The following is a 14768-nucleotide window of genomic DNA, read 5'->3' as shown; positions in this document are numbered from 1 at the left end:
CGACAGTCTGTGTGCGCTGACAGTACCCATCGTCATCAATTCATAAATAACGCTGATCACCTGTTACCAGACTCCTCTCAGAAGGACGGCTCTCAGCATCTCTCCTATGAAAACTGAGACCGAAAGCCTGCTAAGTGTTGCATTGCCCCTAGTCCTGCCAACAGCATGTGACGTGTGCACATGGGTGATATACATGTCTAGCTGTAAAACACGGAGCCCCTAGCTGCAGCTGATGCTAGGGAAACTGCTTCCCATTCACCAGCTGGAGAAGTGTTCTGTAACTTGCCATTGCCCCAATAAATACCTTTCTGGGCCCTTATTGACCTTAGCACCACAGACCTATCAACACCAGCAGTTTTACATTACAACCTCAACCTGAAGACATGCCTGCGATTTTCTAAATGACTGAACCTCTATATGCCTGAGGAACCCATCTCTGTAAATACCTCCAGATGCCAGGGCACCAGACTACTGGCCTCGGACAGAAGATCTCTGCAAACCTGTGTTTTCAGTTACTGGGTATAGGTTGCAATACAGTCACTCACTATCTGAGGACTGCACAAGTGTCTTACGGGACTACAGACTGTCCTTGTCTTTTAGGTGCAAATGCACTAAGCCTTGGAGACTGATAAGGGGGCTAATTCAGACCAGATCGTAGCTTGCACGGCTACAATCAGCCACCCTGACATGCCGGGGGACGTCCAGCACAGGGCTAGTCCGCCCCGCATGTCTGGTCCTCACCCCGCCATAGAGGTACATAATCATTGCATGGCGGCGATGCTTTTGCTCCCTATCAGCGCAGCTCCTGCACTCTGGCTGAGAGCTAATCGTCGCTTTCCTGGTCGCAGTGGCTGTGCGTGTTACGCAGCCGCTGCGGCTCGCCCCCGCACGGGCCAGGCACGCCTGCTTTGCCCGGACCGCGCCCCTAAAACGGCAGCCCAACGCCGCTGGCTCGCCCCCTCCTGCCCAGCGAACGCCTCTGCCTGTCAATCAGGCAGAGGCGATCGCTGGGCAGAGATGCATTCGCAGTTCAGACCTGATCAGCCGCTGTGCGAAACCTGCCCAGCAGCAATCAGGTCTGAATTAGGCCCAAAGTAGAGAGAGAGAAACTACCAACCAATTAGCACTCAACTGTTATTTGTGAAACATAACTTTACATGGCAGTTAGGAGCTGATTGGCTGGTACTTTATCTCTCGCTTCATCACCATCCAAAGCATAGTACAACCCCCCACGTACAGCTTGTACCATGGCAGTTAGGAGCTGATTGGCTGGTACTTTATCTCTCTCCACGTTATCCATCTCCAGAGATTAGTACATCTCTCCCTTTCGGAATTTCAGTGTCCCAAGATATTAATGGGTGATTTTTATTTTATTTTATTTTAAGGGAAACGTTATCTTAATGTTCAGCTTGTAAGGGGGAATTCTATTGTTTTGGGGCGCCTGACGTGTGATATTCAGTTGGGTGTGAGTGCCCATTAAGTGTCGCACGTGTCTCTGCTAAACCTGTGCAAACTGCAGGGTGTGCTGGGTGGACAGATTTAATAAATAGTGGGAAATGGCATCCATCAGCAAAACAATTGAATATCTGCCGCCAGGTGCCTATTACTTACACATGAATCCCCCCCTAACTGTCATTTCAGAGACTGTGCTAGATAAAGGACAGTTACACGCTGATTGTTTGCTTTAGGCGATTTCTCCACTTTATCCCTTCTCCAGTGCTTGACACACATCTCTTATAATGTATTTAAGTAATGTGATTTTCTTCGTAATGAGTAAGAGTTCTCCTTGGGGTTTTAGCTGTCTCTAGAAAGTCTGAGTCACGCATGTTGAAAACTGCTCTTGCGATGAAGCCATAGGAAGAAGTTTCTTTGTCTCGCACTCACATTGTGCATCTGTGAGGTATTTGTTTTTCACCTGAGAGACCGTTTCTTATAAACATGTTCACATCTTTTTATTGCTGCGGGGATGAGGGCTTGCAAGGGTTGGGTTCCGTTTTGGATTTAATTTTAATTGTTGCAGTACCCTTGTTCTGCAACTATTACTAAATACCTTGCTTTGTCCTGTATTCTGTGCTTTTCAGCCATGCATGTTTATATTATCAGCTACAGATGTAGCCACTGAAGCTGCCTGCATGGCTTATCTGTATAATTCTACCCAATGCAAGAAAGCCCAACAGATCTGTACCATATTTAACAGCAATAACCCTAAACAATTTTTGCCAGATTATGTGCTGACATGGCTGAAAGGCAACTAATGTTGTCCCGTTAGCCATGCCTTTGTTTAGTAAAAGTTGCATGTTGCGTTGAAGTCGTCTAAGTGGGAACTTTTTTTAGGAAATACTGCCCTACATAAATGCTAATAAAAGCCTCATGCTCCACATGTAGCACTGAGCATAAAACTAGTCACGTGACCACCAAATCCAGGAGACCTGGGGTAAATGCCCTGCGCTTATGCATAAAGCTTACAGTATAGGATTTAATTTTTTTATTTTTGGCTTTAGCTAATCTGTTCTATGCAATCACGGGCACCATAAAAAAAAAAATATATGTTTTGGGGACTGGGGTTGGTAAGGCTGCTCCAGTGTCATCCACCCTCTCCTGAGTATGGGCCAAGGCTGGTGTATGCCCAATAAAGCACTGAACTGCACTTTCACTGAAAATGGTAAAGTTGAAGAGTGTTGTACTAAACCCCACATCGTTCATTTCCGGTAACTGCATCAGTTGATGAAGTAAGAAGGTTGGGCACAGGGTGGAAGAGATCATGGGGTTCATTCCGAGTTGATCGCTAGCTGCTGTTGTACGCAGCGCAGCGATCAGGCTAAAAATCGGCATTTCTGCGCATACGTAGGTACCGCAATGCGCACGCGCGATGTACGGGTACAAAGTCCTTTGTGGTTTTGCACAGGTTCTAACAACGTTTTCATTCGCACTGGCGGCCGCAAGAAGACTGCTGCACAGGCGTTCGCACTTCTGCAAAGCGAAAATACACTCCCCGGTGGGCGGTGACAATGCGTTTGCACGGCTGCTAAAAACTGCTAGCGAGTGATCAACTCGGAATGAGGGCCCAAGTTACAGCGTCTGCACCAATAGAATATGTATTGATGTGTGGTGAAGGGCTGTTCAGAATGCACCATTTGCCACACGCTGCACATGATATTGTAAAACACCATTTGTGCTGTATGCCCACATTAATGTTAACATTAATTGAGTTTAATTTAACATATGCACCAACTAAGCAAAGAGACATGGGCGAGGTGACAGTGCCAATACAGTTCTGGAAAGTCTTTTAGTGCTGCAGGTGGTGCTTGTACTTGTGCAGACGATCACTCCTCATATCTTTGTCCTTTTCTCTGACGTCCTAAGTGGATGCTGGGACTCCGTAAAGACCATGGGGAATAGCGGCTCCGCAGGAGACTGGGCACAACTAAAAGAAAGCTTTAGACTACTGGTGTGCACTGGCTCCTCCCACTATGACCCTCCTCCCGACTTCAGTTAGAAACTTGTGCCCGGCTGAGCTGGATGCACACTAGGGGCTCTCTTGAGCTCCTAGAAAGAAAGTATATATAGGTTTTTTATTTTACAGTGAGATCTGCTGGCAACAGACTCACTGCTACGAGGGACTAAGGGGAGAAGAAGCGAACCTACCTAACTGGTGGTAGCTTGGGCTTCTTCGGCTACTGGACACCATTAGCTCCAGAGGGATCGAACACAGGACCCGACCTCGATCGTTCGGTCCCGGAGCCGCGCCGCCAGCCCCCTTACAGAGCCAGAAGCAAGAAGTGTTCCGGAAAATCGGTGGCAGAAGACTTCTGTCTTCAACAAGGTAGCGCACAACACTGCAGCTGTACGCCATTGCTCCTCATGCACACCTCACACTCCGGTCACTGATGAGTGCAGGGCCCTGGGGGGGGGCGCCCTGAGGGCAATATAATACACCTTGGCTGGCAAATCTACACCATATATAGTCAGGAAGGCTATATAGGTGTAAAAATACCCCTGCCAGAATTCCAGAAAAAGCGGGAGAAGTCCGCCGGAAAAGGGGCGGGGCTATCTCCCTCAGCACACTGGCGCCATTTTTCCCTCACAGCTCCGCTGGAAGGACGCTCCCTGGCTCTCCCCTGCAGTGTCAAGCTACATAAAGGTAAAAAAGAGAGGGGGGGCACTAAATTTAGGCGCAGTATATATAATATAAGCAGCTATAAGGGAAAAAACACTAATTTATAGTGGGATCCCTGTGTTATATAGCGCTCTGGTGTGTGCTGGCATACTCTCTCTCTGTTTCCCCAAAGGGCTTTGTGGGGTCCTGTCCTCTGTCAGAGCATTCCCTGTGTGTATGCGGTGTGTCGGTACGGCTGTGTCGACATGTTTGATGAGGAGGCTTATGTGGAGGCGGAGCAGATGCCTATAAATGTGATGTCACCCACTGCGGGGCCGACACCTGAGTGGATGGTTATGTGGAAGGAACTACGTGACAGTGTCGACTCCTTACATAAAAGGTTTGACGACATATCAAATATGGGACAGCCGGCTTCCCAGCCTGTGCCTGCCCAGGCGTCTCAAAAGCCATCAGGGGCTCTAAAACGCCCGCTACCTCAGATGGCAGACACAGATGTCGACACGGTACTGACTCCAGTGTCAACGACGATGAGACTAATGTAACTTCCAATAGGGCCACACGTTACATGATTGAGGCAATGAAAAATGTGTTGCACATTTCTGATGTTACCCCCGGTACCACAAAAAAGGGTATTATGTTTGGAGAGAAAAAACTACCAGTAGTTCTTCCTCCATCTGAGGAATTAAATGAAGTGTGTGAAGAAGCGTGGGCTTCCCCCGATAAGAAACTAATAATTTCTAAAAGGTTCCTAATGGCGTACCCTTTCCCGCCAGAGGATAGGTCACGTTGGGAAACATCCCCTAGGGTGGATAAAGCGCTCACACGCTTGTCAAAGAAGGTGGCACTACCGTCTCCGGATACGACCGCCTTAAAGGAACCTGCTGATAGAAAGCAGGAGGCTATCCTGAAGTCTGTATATACACACACGGGTATTATACTGAGACCAGCTATTGCTTCAGCATGGATGTGCAGTGCTGCAGCTGCGTGGTCAGATTCCCTGTCGGAAAATATTGATACCCTAGACAGGGACACTATATTGCTAACCGTAGAGCATATTAAAGACGCAGTCTTATACATGAGAGATGCACAGAGGGATATTTGCCAGCTGGCATCTAAAATAAGTGCAATGTCCATTTCTGCCAGGAGAGGGTTATGGACTCTGCAGTGGACAGGTGATGCAGACTCAAAAAGGCACATGAAAGTTTTGCCTTATAAAGGTGAGGAGTTGTTCGGGGATGGTCTCTCGGACCTAGTTTCCACAGCAACTGCTGGGAAATCTGCATTTTTACCCCATGTTCCCTCACAGCCAAAGAAAGCACCGTATTATCAGGTACAGTCCTTTCGGCCCCATAAGGGCAAGCGGGTTAAAGGCGCGTCCTTTCTGCCCAGAGGTAGAGGGAAAAAGCTGCAGCATACAGCCAGTTCCCAGGAGCAAAAGTCCTCCCCCGCTTCCTCTAAGTCCGCCGCATGACGCTGGGGCTCCACAGGCGGAGCCAGGTACGGTGGGGGCCCGTCTCAAAAATTTCAGCGATCAGTGGGCTCGCTCACGGGTGGATCCCTGGATCTTTCAAGTAGTATCTCAGGGGTACAAGCTGGAATTCGAGACGTCTCCCTCCCCCCCCCCCCCCGTCCCCCCCCCCCCCCCCCCCGCCGTTTCCTCAAATCTGCCTTGCCAACAACTCCCTCAGGCAGGGAGGCAGTGATAGAGGCAATTCACAAGCTGTATTCCCAGCAGGTGATAGTAAAGGTGCCCCTACTTCAAAAAGGACGGGGTTACTATTCCACAATGTTTGTGGTACCGAAACCGGATGGTTCGGTGAGACCCATTTTAAATTTGAAATCCTTGAACACATATATAAAAAAATTCAAGTTCAAGATGGAATCGCTCAGGGCGGTTATTGCAAGCCTGGACGAGGGGGATTACATGGTACCACTGGACATCAAGGATGCTTACCTGCATGTCCCCATTTACCATCCTCACCAGGAGTACCTCAGATTTGTGGTACAGGATTGTCATTACCAATTCCAGACGTTGCCGTTCGGTCTATCCACGGCACCGAGGGTCTTTACCAAGGTAATGGCCGAAATGATGATACTCCTTCGAAAGAAGGGAGTTTTAATTATCCCGTACTTGGACGATCTCCTGATAAAGGCGAGGTCCAGGGAGCAGTTGTTGGTCGGGGTAGCACTATCTCGGGAGGTGCTACAACAGCACGGCTGGATTCTAAATATTCCAAAGTCACAGCTGGTCCCTACGACACGTCTACTGTTCCTGGGGATGGTTCTGGACACAGAACAGAGAAAAGTGTTTCTCCCGGAGGAGAAGGCCAAGGAGCTGTCATCTCTAGTCAGAGGCCTCCTAAAACCAAAACAGGTGTCGGTGCATCACTGCACGCGGATCCTGGGAAAGATGGTAGCTTCCTACGAAGCAATTCCATTCGGCAGGTTTCATGCAAGAACCTTTCAGTGGGACCTGTTGGACAAGTGGTCCGGATCGCATCTTCAGATGCATCAACTGATAACCCTGTCTCCAAGGACCAGGGTGTCTCTGCTGTGGTGGCTGCAGAGTGCTCATCTTCAAGAGGGCCGCAGATTCGGCATACAGGACTGGGTCCTGGTGACCACGGATGCCAGCCTTCGAGGCTGGGGGGCAGTCACACAGGGAAGAAACTTCCAAGGACTATGGTCAAGTCAGGAGACTTCCCTACACATAAATATTCTGGAACTGAGGGCCATTTACAATGCCCTAAGTCAGGCAAAACCCCTGCTTCAAAACCAGCCGGTGCTGATCCAGTCAGACAACGTCACGGCGGTCGCCCATGTAAACCGACAGGGCGGCACGAGAAGCAGGACGGCGATGGCAGAGGCCACAAGGATTCTCCGATGGGCGGAAAATCACGTGTTAGCACTGTCAGCAGTGTTCATTCCGGGAGTGGACAACTGGGAAGCAGACTTCCCCAGCAGGCACGACCTCCACCCGGAAGAGTGGGGACTTCATCCAGAAGTCTTTCAACTGATTGTAAACCGTTGGGAAAGACCACAGGTGGACATGATGGCGTCCCGCCTAAACAAAAAGCTAGAAAGATATTGCGCCAGGTCAAGGGACCCGCAGGCGATAGCTGTGGACGCTCTAGTGACACCGTGGGTGTACCGGTCGGTTTATGTGTTCCCTCCTCTTCCTCTCATACCAAAGGAGAAGAGGAGTAAGAACTATACTCCTTGTTCCGAATTGGCCAAGAAGAGCTTGGTACCCGGAACTTCAAGAAATGATCTCAGAGGACCCATGGCCTCTGCCGCTCAGACAGGACCTGCTGCAGCAGGGGCCCTGTCTATTCCAAGACTTACCGCGGCTGCGTTTGACGGCATGGCGGTTGAACACCGGATCCTGAAGGAAAAGGGCATTCCGGAGGAAGTCATTCCTACGCTGATTAAAGCTAGGAAAGAAGTAACCGCAAACCATTATCACCGCATATGGCGAAAATATGTTGTGTGGTGTGAGGCCAGGAAGGCCCCAACGGAAGAATTTCAGCTGGGCCGTTTCCTGCACTTCCTACAGTCAGGGGTGACTATGGGCCTAAAATTGGGTTCCATTAAGGTCCAGATTTCGGCTCTATCGATTTTCTTCCAGAGAGAACTGGCTTCACTACCTGAAGTTCAAACATTTGTTAAGGGAGTGCTGCATAGTCAGCCCCCGTTTGTGCCTCCAGTGGCACCTTAGGATCTCAACGTGGTGTTGGATTTCCTAAAGTCACATTGGTTTGAGCCACTTAAAACCGTGGAATTGAAGTATCTCACGTGGAAAGTGGTCATGTTGTTGGCCTTGGCTTCGGCCAGGCGTGTATCAGAATTGGCGGCTTTGTCATGTAAAAGCCCTTATCTGATTTTCCATATGGATATGGCAGAATTGAGGACTCGTCTCCAATTTCTCCCTAAGGTGGTATCAGCCTTTCATCTGTACCAACCTATCGTTGTGCCTTCGGCTACTAAAGACTTGGAGGCTTCCAAGTTGTTGGACGTAGTCAGGGCCCTGAAACTTTGTTTCCAGGACAGCTGGAGTCAGAAAGACTGACTCCCTATTTATCCTGTATGCGCCCAACAAGTTGGGTGCACCTGCTTCAAAGCAGACTATTGCTCGCTGGATCTGTAGCACGATTCAGCTTGCACTTTCTGCGGCTGGACTGCCGCATCCTAAATCAGTGAAAGCCCATTCCACGAGGAAGGTGGGCTCTTCTTGGGCGGCTGCCCGAGGGGTCTCGGCTCTACAACTTTGCCGAGCAGCTACTTGGTCGGGGTCAAACACATTTGCTAAATTCTACAAGTTTGACACCCTGGCTGAGGAGGAGGGAGTTTGCCCATTCGGTGCTGCAGAGTCATCCGCACTCTCCCGCCCGTTTGGGAGCTTTGGTATAATCCCCATGGTCCTTACGGAGTTCCCAGCATCCACTAGGACGTCAGAGAAAATAAGAATTTACTCACCGGTAAATCTATTTCACGTAGTCCGTAGTGGATGCTGGGCGCCCGTCCCAAGTGCGGATTGTCTGCAATACTTGTATATAGTTATTGCCTAACTAAAGGGTTATTGTTGAGCCATCTGTAGAGAGGCTCAGTTATATTTCATACTGTTAACTGGGTATAATATCACGAGTTATACGGTGTGATTTGGTGTGGCTGGTATGAGTATTACCCGGGATTCAAAATCCTTCCTTATTGTGTCAGCTCTTCCGGGCACAGTATCCTAACTGAAGTCGGGAGGAGGGTCATAGTGGGAGGAGCCAGTGCACACCAGTAGTCTAAAGCGTTCTTTTAGTTGTGCCCAGTCTCCTGCGGAGCCGCTATTCCCCATGGTCCTTACGGAGTCCCAGCATCCACTACGGACTACGAGAAATAGAATTACCGGTGAGTAAATTCTTATTTTTATTCCTGCAGGTCACACTGGACGTCTGCTGAAATTCCTGCTCACCACCAGCATCCTCTTCCTGTGTGCCCACCTCACCTTCCAAGTCTGTCTCCATACAGTGCCTGGTCTGGAGGACCTGCTGGGCCACAACTGTACGTATAATAGGGGATCTAATTGGGGGAGAAGTTTTAGGAATGTTTATATAGTGTCACAGTATTAAAGTACATACATCCTTCATATCCGTCCCTGCACCATTGGAGCTCAGAGTCTATCACAGGTGCACACACTAGGGTCCACTTTAGTAAGGGTCCTATTGACATATCGGCATGTTTCTAGGGTGTAGGAGGAAACCAATGCAAACACGGAGAGAACATAACAACTCCACACATAGCCATCGCCAGCATTGTGTTACTGCTATTAGATGTTGGGTTTGTATGTGCAGCAGAAGCCTGCTTTGTTCCTGTTGCAGTGATTCTGGTTCTTATCCTATATTATACTTTCTGTGCTGCTATAAACTATCCTGTTCTTTTTCATTGTTTAGGCAGCGATTGGGAAGTTCTCGCACATCATGTTGGCGTCACCCGGTAAGTGTACTCCTTTGTTGTTCTTGTGTAATCCATAATAGAAACAATGTATAGAATTATCTGTAGTACTTCTGCATGTAATAATGTCAGTCTGTGGGTGACATATTTGCCTTTCTTTGCGTTAGGTTACCCATCTACGATATCGCCAACACAGTGCGGCTGGTGTCCCCAGATTTCGGCATGTTCCTGGTGTCTGCTGTGTGCCTCGGCTTGTGCAACCGCCTGGTGTCTCGGCAAAGCTCTCAGCCATCAAGTGAGAGGCCCCACAGGTCCTCTGATCTCACGGAGCAGGTGGGGTCTACGCTACTGGACAGAACACACGTTCTACCCCTGGCATTGTTGTGCGTTTGCACTTTACGCCCTCTCACTTCCTCTAACCTCGCTTCTCCAGAGGTTTTATACCAGCCAGCATTTCCACACTGTATAATTTAGTACACCCCCATGTCCTGATTTATTAACCATCTTGTTTGTAGAAGGCCACAGCTTGTCTGCGCCAGGATCGGGTTATATGTGGGATTATGTAGGGGGGACAGCATTGGATGCACTGTAACCGAGCTGTTGACTTTAGCTGTCCCTTAAAGTTATTTATTTTCATGTCCTTTTACATTCTAAGCTGCTCTTGTCTGTTCATCCCCCCTCCCCAGGCTCCCCCCCCCTTATTTTCCACAGCGCCCACCCGCTGTGTATGTTGTGAAATGTTCAGCAGAGCTCCCAGTCTTCTTTCCCTTGACCAGTCCTTGTATTTACATTGCTGCCTGCAGCGTAACGCAGGCAGGTCCAGCTGTGCCAGTCATGTGACCTCCCTTGGCATCATTAACCATTCACCCCGGCTTCGGTGTGTCCAGATGTTCTTGCTGGGTTTTTGGTTTTTTTAACCCTCCCAATTCCAAAACAAAAATGGAATCATTCCATGGGTTCAATACAGCTATTATTCATGCTTGGGTTGTTTTTATTATGTTGATCATATTATCCCTTTTACCTGGGACGCTCATCGATTACACCGGTTCTGTGGCTGATTAAAACCAGCTGAAATGTAGGCTTGAAGTCAGCCAGCCACAGAACCGGTGTAATCCATGAGCGTCCCAGGTAAAAGGGATAATATGGTCACCCTAGTTTTATAAACTTCTGTGCTAGTCTACAGTGCCTTGAAAAAGTATTCACACCCCTTCTAGCTCACTGTCTCACATGTAGGGCTAAAGGTAATTGCTCAGGATTCCGGCGAGGTAGTCGATAGATGAAATGCAGCCATTAGTTTAAAGCTAAAACCAACTTTAAACCCTCTCCACGAACCTAAAATTAAAAAAAAAAACTAAACCCAGATTTATTGCATTTTAAAAATAGTCATACCCTTTGCAAATGGAATCTCAAAATTGAACAGGTGCAATATATTCCCAGGTTAATTTACTTTTTTATTACTAGTAATTAGTGAGTCACCTGTTATCAGTTGTTTGGTAAATATAAATACTCCTGATTCTCTGATTTCCCAGAGCAGTTTTCCCTAAATCCAGTCCGCAGGGATCCCTAACACTGCATGTTTTCCATTCCTCCCTGCTGAGGAACAGGTGTTTTCATTATTGGCTGACACACATTTTAAAACATCCACAGGTGTTGCTAGTTACTTCACTTGTGACCCGGCCATTAGTGGTCCGCGAGATCTGTATTTGGGAAACACTGACCTGCAGCATTATAGACTTTCCAGAATAAAAGGTTCGCAATGAAGATGAAAGTGTATTCTAAGCCAGTCCGAGACCATTGCAATGGCATTGGGGAGACCCCTTGACTCTACAGCAACATTCCATTAGTTCAGCAACCCCCCCACTCCCACTTTCTAAGCATAGTTGCTAGATAAGGGCACTTATCAGAGAAGCATTTAGATTCCAATCTGTGTGTTGGAAGACCTATTGAAGATGATGGTTCTGATGGAAGGTAATGTACATGAATCAACAGTTCCGAAGGTGGCTCTTTTGACAGAGGAGGAAGCTACAGCTGATCAAATCCCATGTACTTGTCTACAAAAAGTTTACAACTTGTCACCTAGAATATTCATATGGAGAGTGTCTTGTCTGAAGAAACTTAAGTAGCAGTGTTTGTCCTCACTGCCAACTGGGCACACCAGGCTTTTCAGTGTCTATGACCTGAGTGCCAACTGGGCACACCAGGCTTTTCAGTGTCTATGACCTGAGTGCCAACTGGTCACGCCAGGCTTTTCAGTGTCTATGACCTGAGTGCCAACTGGTCACGCCAGGCTTTTCAGTGTCTATGACCTGAGTGCCAACTGGTCACGCCAGGCTTTTCAGGGTCTATGACCTGAGTGCCAAGTCGACACACCATTTTTTTCAGCGTTAGGGACTGGCAATTTATGTTAGGATTAATAGAAAGATAAATGGTCCCTATTACAGATAAACGGTGGGATGTAATGGAGTCAGATCACTGGAGGTGTGGGATACCAGCCGATCTCTGATGGCTTTTTTTAAAGGGGCAAACATTTACAAGGCAAAATCAAGCCTTGAAATTGATTGCCCCTTTAAAAAAACGTCCGAGATCAGCAGGCTTCCCACACCTCCAGTGATCTCTGATTCCATCACATCCAGCCGAAAGACTTCTAACCTCTGCCTAAAGATCATATCTTCTTGCAACAATCTAATTATCCAAAATACATGGCAAAGTGACGCTGGAGTATCTAAAAATTAAGAAAATGCCCTCGCATGTTCCGAACTGTTAAACGTTAAATATCCGCGACAAGTACTCCATACTTGCTGTCCATCACTGCTCCCCAAATAACCTGTCTCAGCTAGTACAGTATTGATAGGAAGAATGGACAAGTAATGATCCATCTTGGTGTTGGAAGGTAATAGAGACCTGTAATATCTGCCAGTGGTGTTTCAACGGGTTGGGTATGTGTGACTTCCCCCCAGTCACAGTACCGACGGCGGGATCCCGGCTGTGAGATGGCGGGTGGTGCGAGCGCAATGAAGCCCCTTGCGCTCGCCATAGGTTCTATTCACACTCTATGGGTGTCGTGGACACCCACGAGTGGGAATAATCCCTGTTGGTCGGCATGTCGACCGGTGGGATTTTGGGCGGGATGCAGTGGCCGGTCACATAACGACGTCCTGTTTCAACTAAGCAGGAACAAGGGGGATGGATACGTATTAATTTAGTTTTCATTACTTTATGGTGTACCATTATAAAATTCCCCATGATAACCCCCCCCCCAAACTTCAGAGGGTTATAATAGTGATAAAATTGATTGGCGCTAAATACTTGGTATGGACACTGTGTATATTGGAGGGATCTATCTGTACAATTTAAAATCTTTTTTAAGGGTATGATCTGAGGCTTTGGCTCCTTCCATTCTGGATCCGGACTCTGTTCTAAGTAGACGCCAAAGTGGAATTAAACCCGTGACCGGCAGATGTGTATTGAGTGAGTTAAGGGGTTCTGGGAAATCACTTAGTACTGGGGAGAGCCAAGAACTGTAGAGTGCGCTAACCCTTCACCAGCCATGGCACAGTACAGCACCCTGTCATGTCTGCTATATAAATGTACAGTGTCCTGCATTATGGGAGGGACTAATAAGTCTATTTTATGAATTGGTTTCTCTTCGTTGTATTATTGCGCAGTGTACATACATTGCATATTGCTCCGCTCTTTGATCCAGACCTGATATGAGGGGTCTGCAGGCCATGTTTTCACGCAGCTCTCCTGACTCCCAGTTACACTGTAATGGACATTACGTGATGCTGCGTGGCACTGTGTGTGATTGTGCCCACCCCTTCATTGTTAGCATGCTCTCCATTGGCATCTGCTTACCTATCATAGTCCTAAGTGGGTGGTAGAGCTTCCATGGCAGCAGCAGGTACACTACATGGCATGTGCACTAAAAATCCCCCATTCACTACTGTCCACAGGCTGAAGATGAGCAGAGGGTGACTGAGGCCGGCGATGAAGAGGCTGAGGACGCTGAAGACATTCAGGCCTCTCTGCAGGATGGGGTGTTGGCCTCACGGATCAAGGAGGCTGCTCACAAACTACTTGAGGCGGTGGGGAAGTCACTGGCACTCATGCTGCTGGCGCTGGCAGGTAATCATGGTGCCCTGCATGCCACCTGAAGCCTGCTTGCTCTCACTTATTGTGATGCTTATATTTTAGTTCATCTCATATGTCAAATATAGAAGGTATTCCTGTAAATCCATTTTCTCTATCGTCCTAGTGGATGCTGGGGTTCCTGAAAGGACCATGGGGAATAGCGGCTCCGCAGGAGACAGGGCACAAAAAGTAAAGCTTTAGGATCAGGTGGTGTGCACTGGCTCCTCCCCCTATGACCCCCCTCCAAGCCTCAGTTAGATTTTTGTGCCCGGCCGAGAAGGGTGCAATCTAGGTGGCTCTCCTAAAGAGCTGCTTAGAAAAGTTTAGCTTAGGTTTTTTATTTTACAGTGAGTCCTGCTGGCAACAGGATCACTGCAACGAGGGACTTAGGGGAGAAGAAGTGAACTCACCTGCGTGCAGGATGGATTGGCTTCTTTGGCTACTGGACATTAGCTCCAGAGGGACGATCACAGGTACAGCCTGGATGGTCACCGGAGCCTCGCCGCCGGCCCCCTTGCAGATGCTGAAACAAGAAGAAGGTCCAGAATCGGCGGCATGAAGACTCCTCAGTCTTCTTAAGGTAGCGCACAGCACTGCAGCTGTGCGCCATTTCCTCTCAGCACACTTCACACGGCAGTCACTGAGGGTGCAGGGCGCTGGGAGGGGGGCGCCCTGGGAGGCAATGAAAACCTATTTTTGGCTAAAAATACCTCACATATAGCCTCCGGGGGCTATATGGAGATATTTAACCCCTGCCAGAATCCGTTAAGAGCGGGAGACGAGGCCGCCGAAAAAGGGGCGGGGCCTATCTCCTCAGCACACAGCGCCATTTTCCCTCACAGAAAGGCTGGAGGGAAGGCTCCCAGGCTCTCCCCTGCACTGCACTACAGAAACAGGGTTAAAACAGAGAGGGGGGGCACTAATTTGGCGTTAAAAATATATAAAAAAGATGCTATAAGGGAAAACACTTATATAAGGTTGTCCCTATATAATTATAGCGTTTTTGGTGTGTGCTGGCAAACTCTCCCTCTGTCTCTCCAAAGGGCTAGTAGGTCCTGTCCTCTATCAGAGCATTCCCTGT

General features: G+C 48.4%; 1 protein-coding gene across 1 annotated transcript in view; it reads left to right on the top strand.

Annotated features, from left to right (window-relative positions):
* Positions 1–14768, top strand: part of PIEZO1 (piezo type mechanosensitive ion channel component 1 (Er blood group)) — a 277074-nt gene that overhangs the window by 172435 nt on the left and 89871 nt on the right. Inside the window, exons 3-6 of the mRNA XM_063944250.1 lie at positions 9044–9166; positions 9556–9598; positions 9724–9889; positions 13510–13681. Of these exons, the coding sequence (XP_063800320.1) occupies positions 9044–9166; positions 9556–9598; positions 9724–9889; positions 13510–13681 (504 nt within the window). The remainder of the gene's footprint in view (positions 1–9043; positions 9167–9555; positions 9599–9723; positions 9890–13509; positions 13682–14768) is intronic.

The sequence above is a fragment of the Pseudophryne corroboree genome, chromosome 11 (assembly GCF_028390025.1).
Source record: "Pseudophryne corroboree isolate aPseCor3 chromosome 11, aPseCor3.hap2, whole genome shotgun sequence".
In the NCBI taxonomy this organism is placed as follows: Eukaryota; Metazoa; Chordata; class Amphibia; order Anura; family Myobatrachidae; genus Pseudophryne; species Pseudophryne corroboree.
Note: the sequence above shows the minus strand (reverse complement) of the source record. Positions and strands in the feature narration are given on the sequence as shown.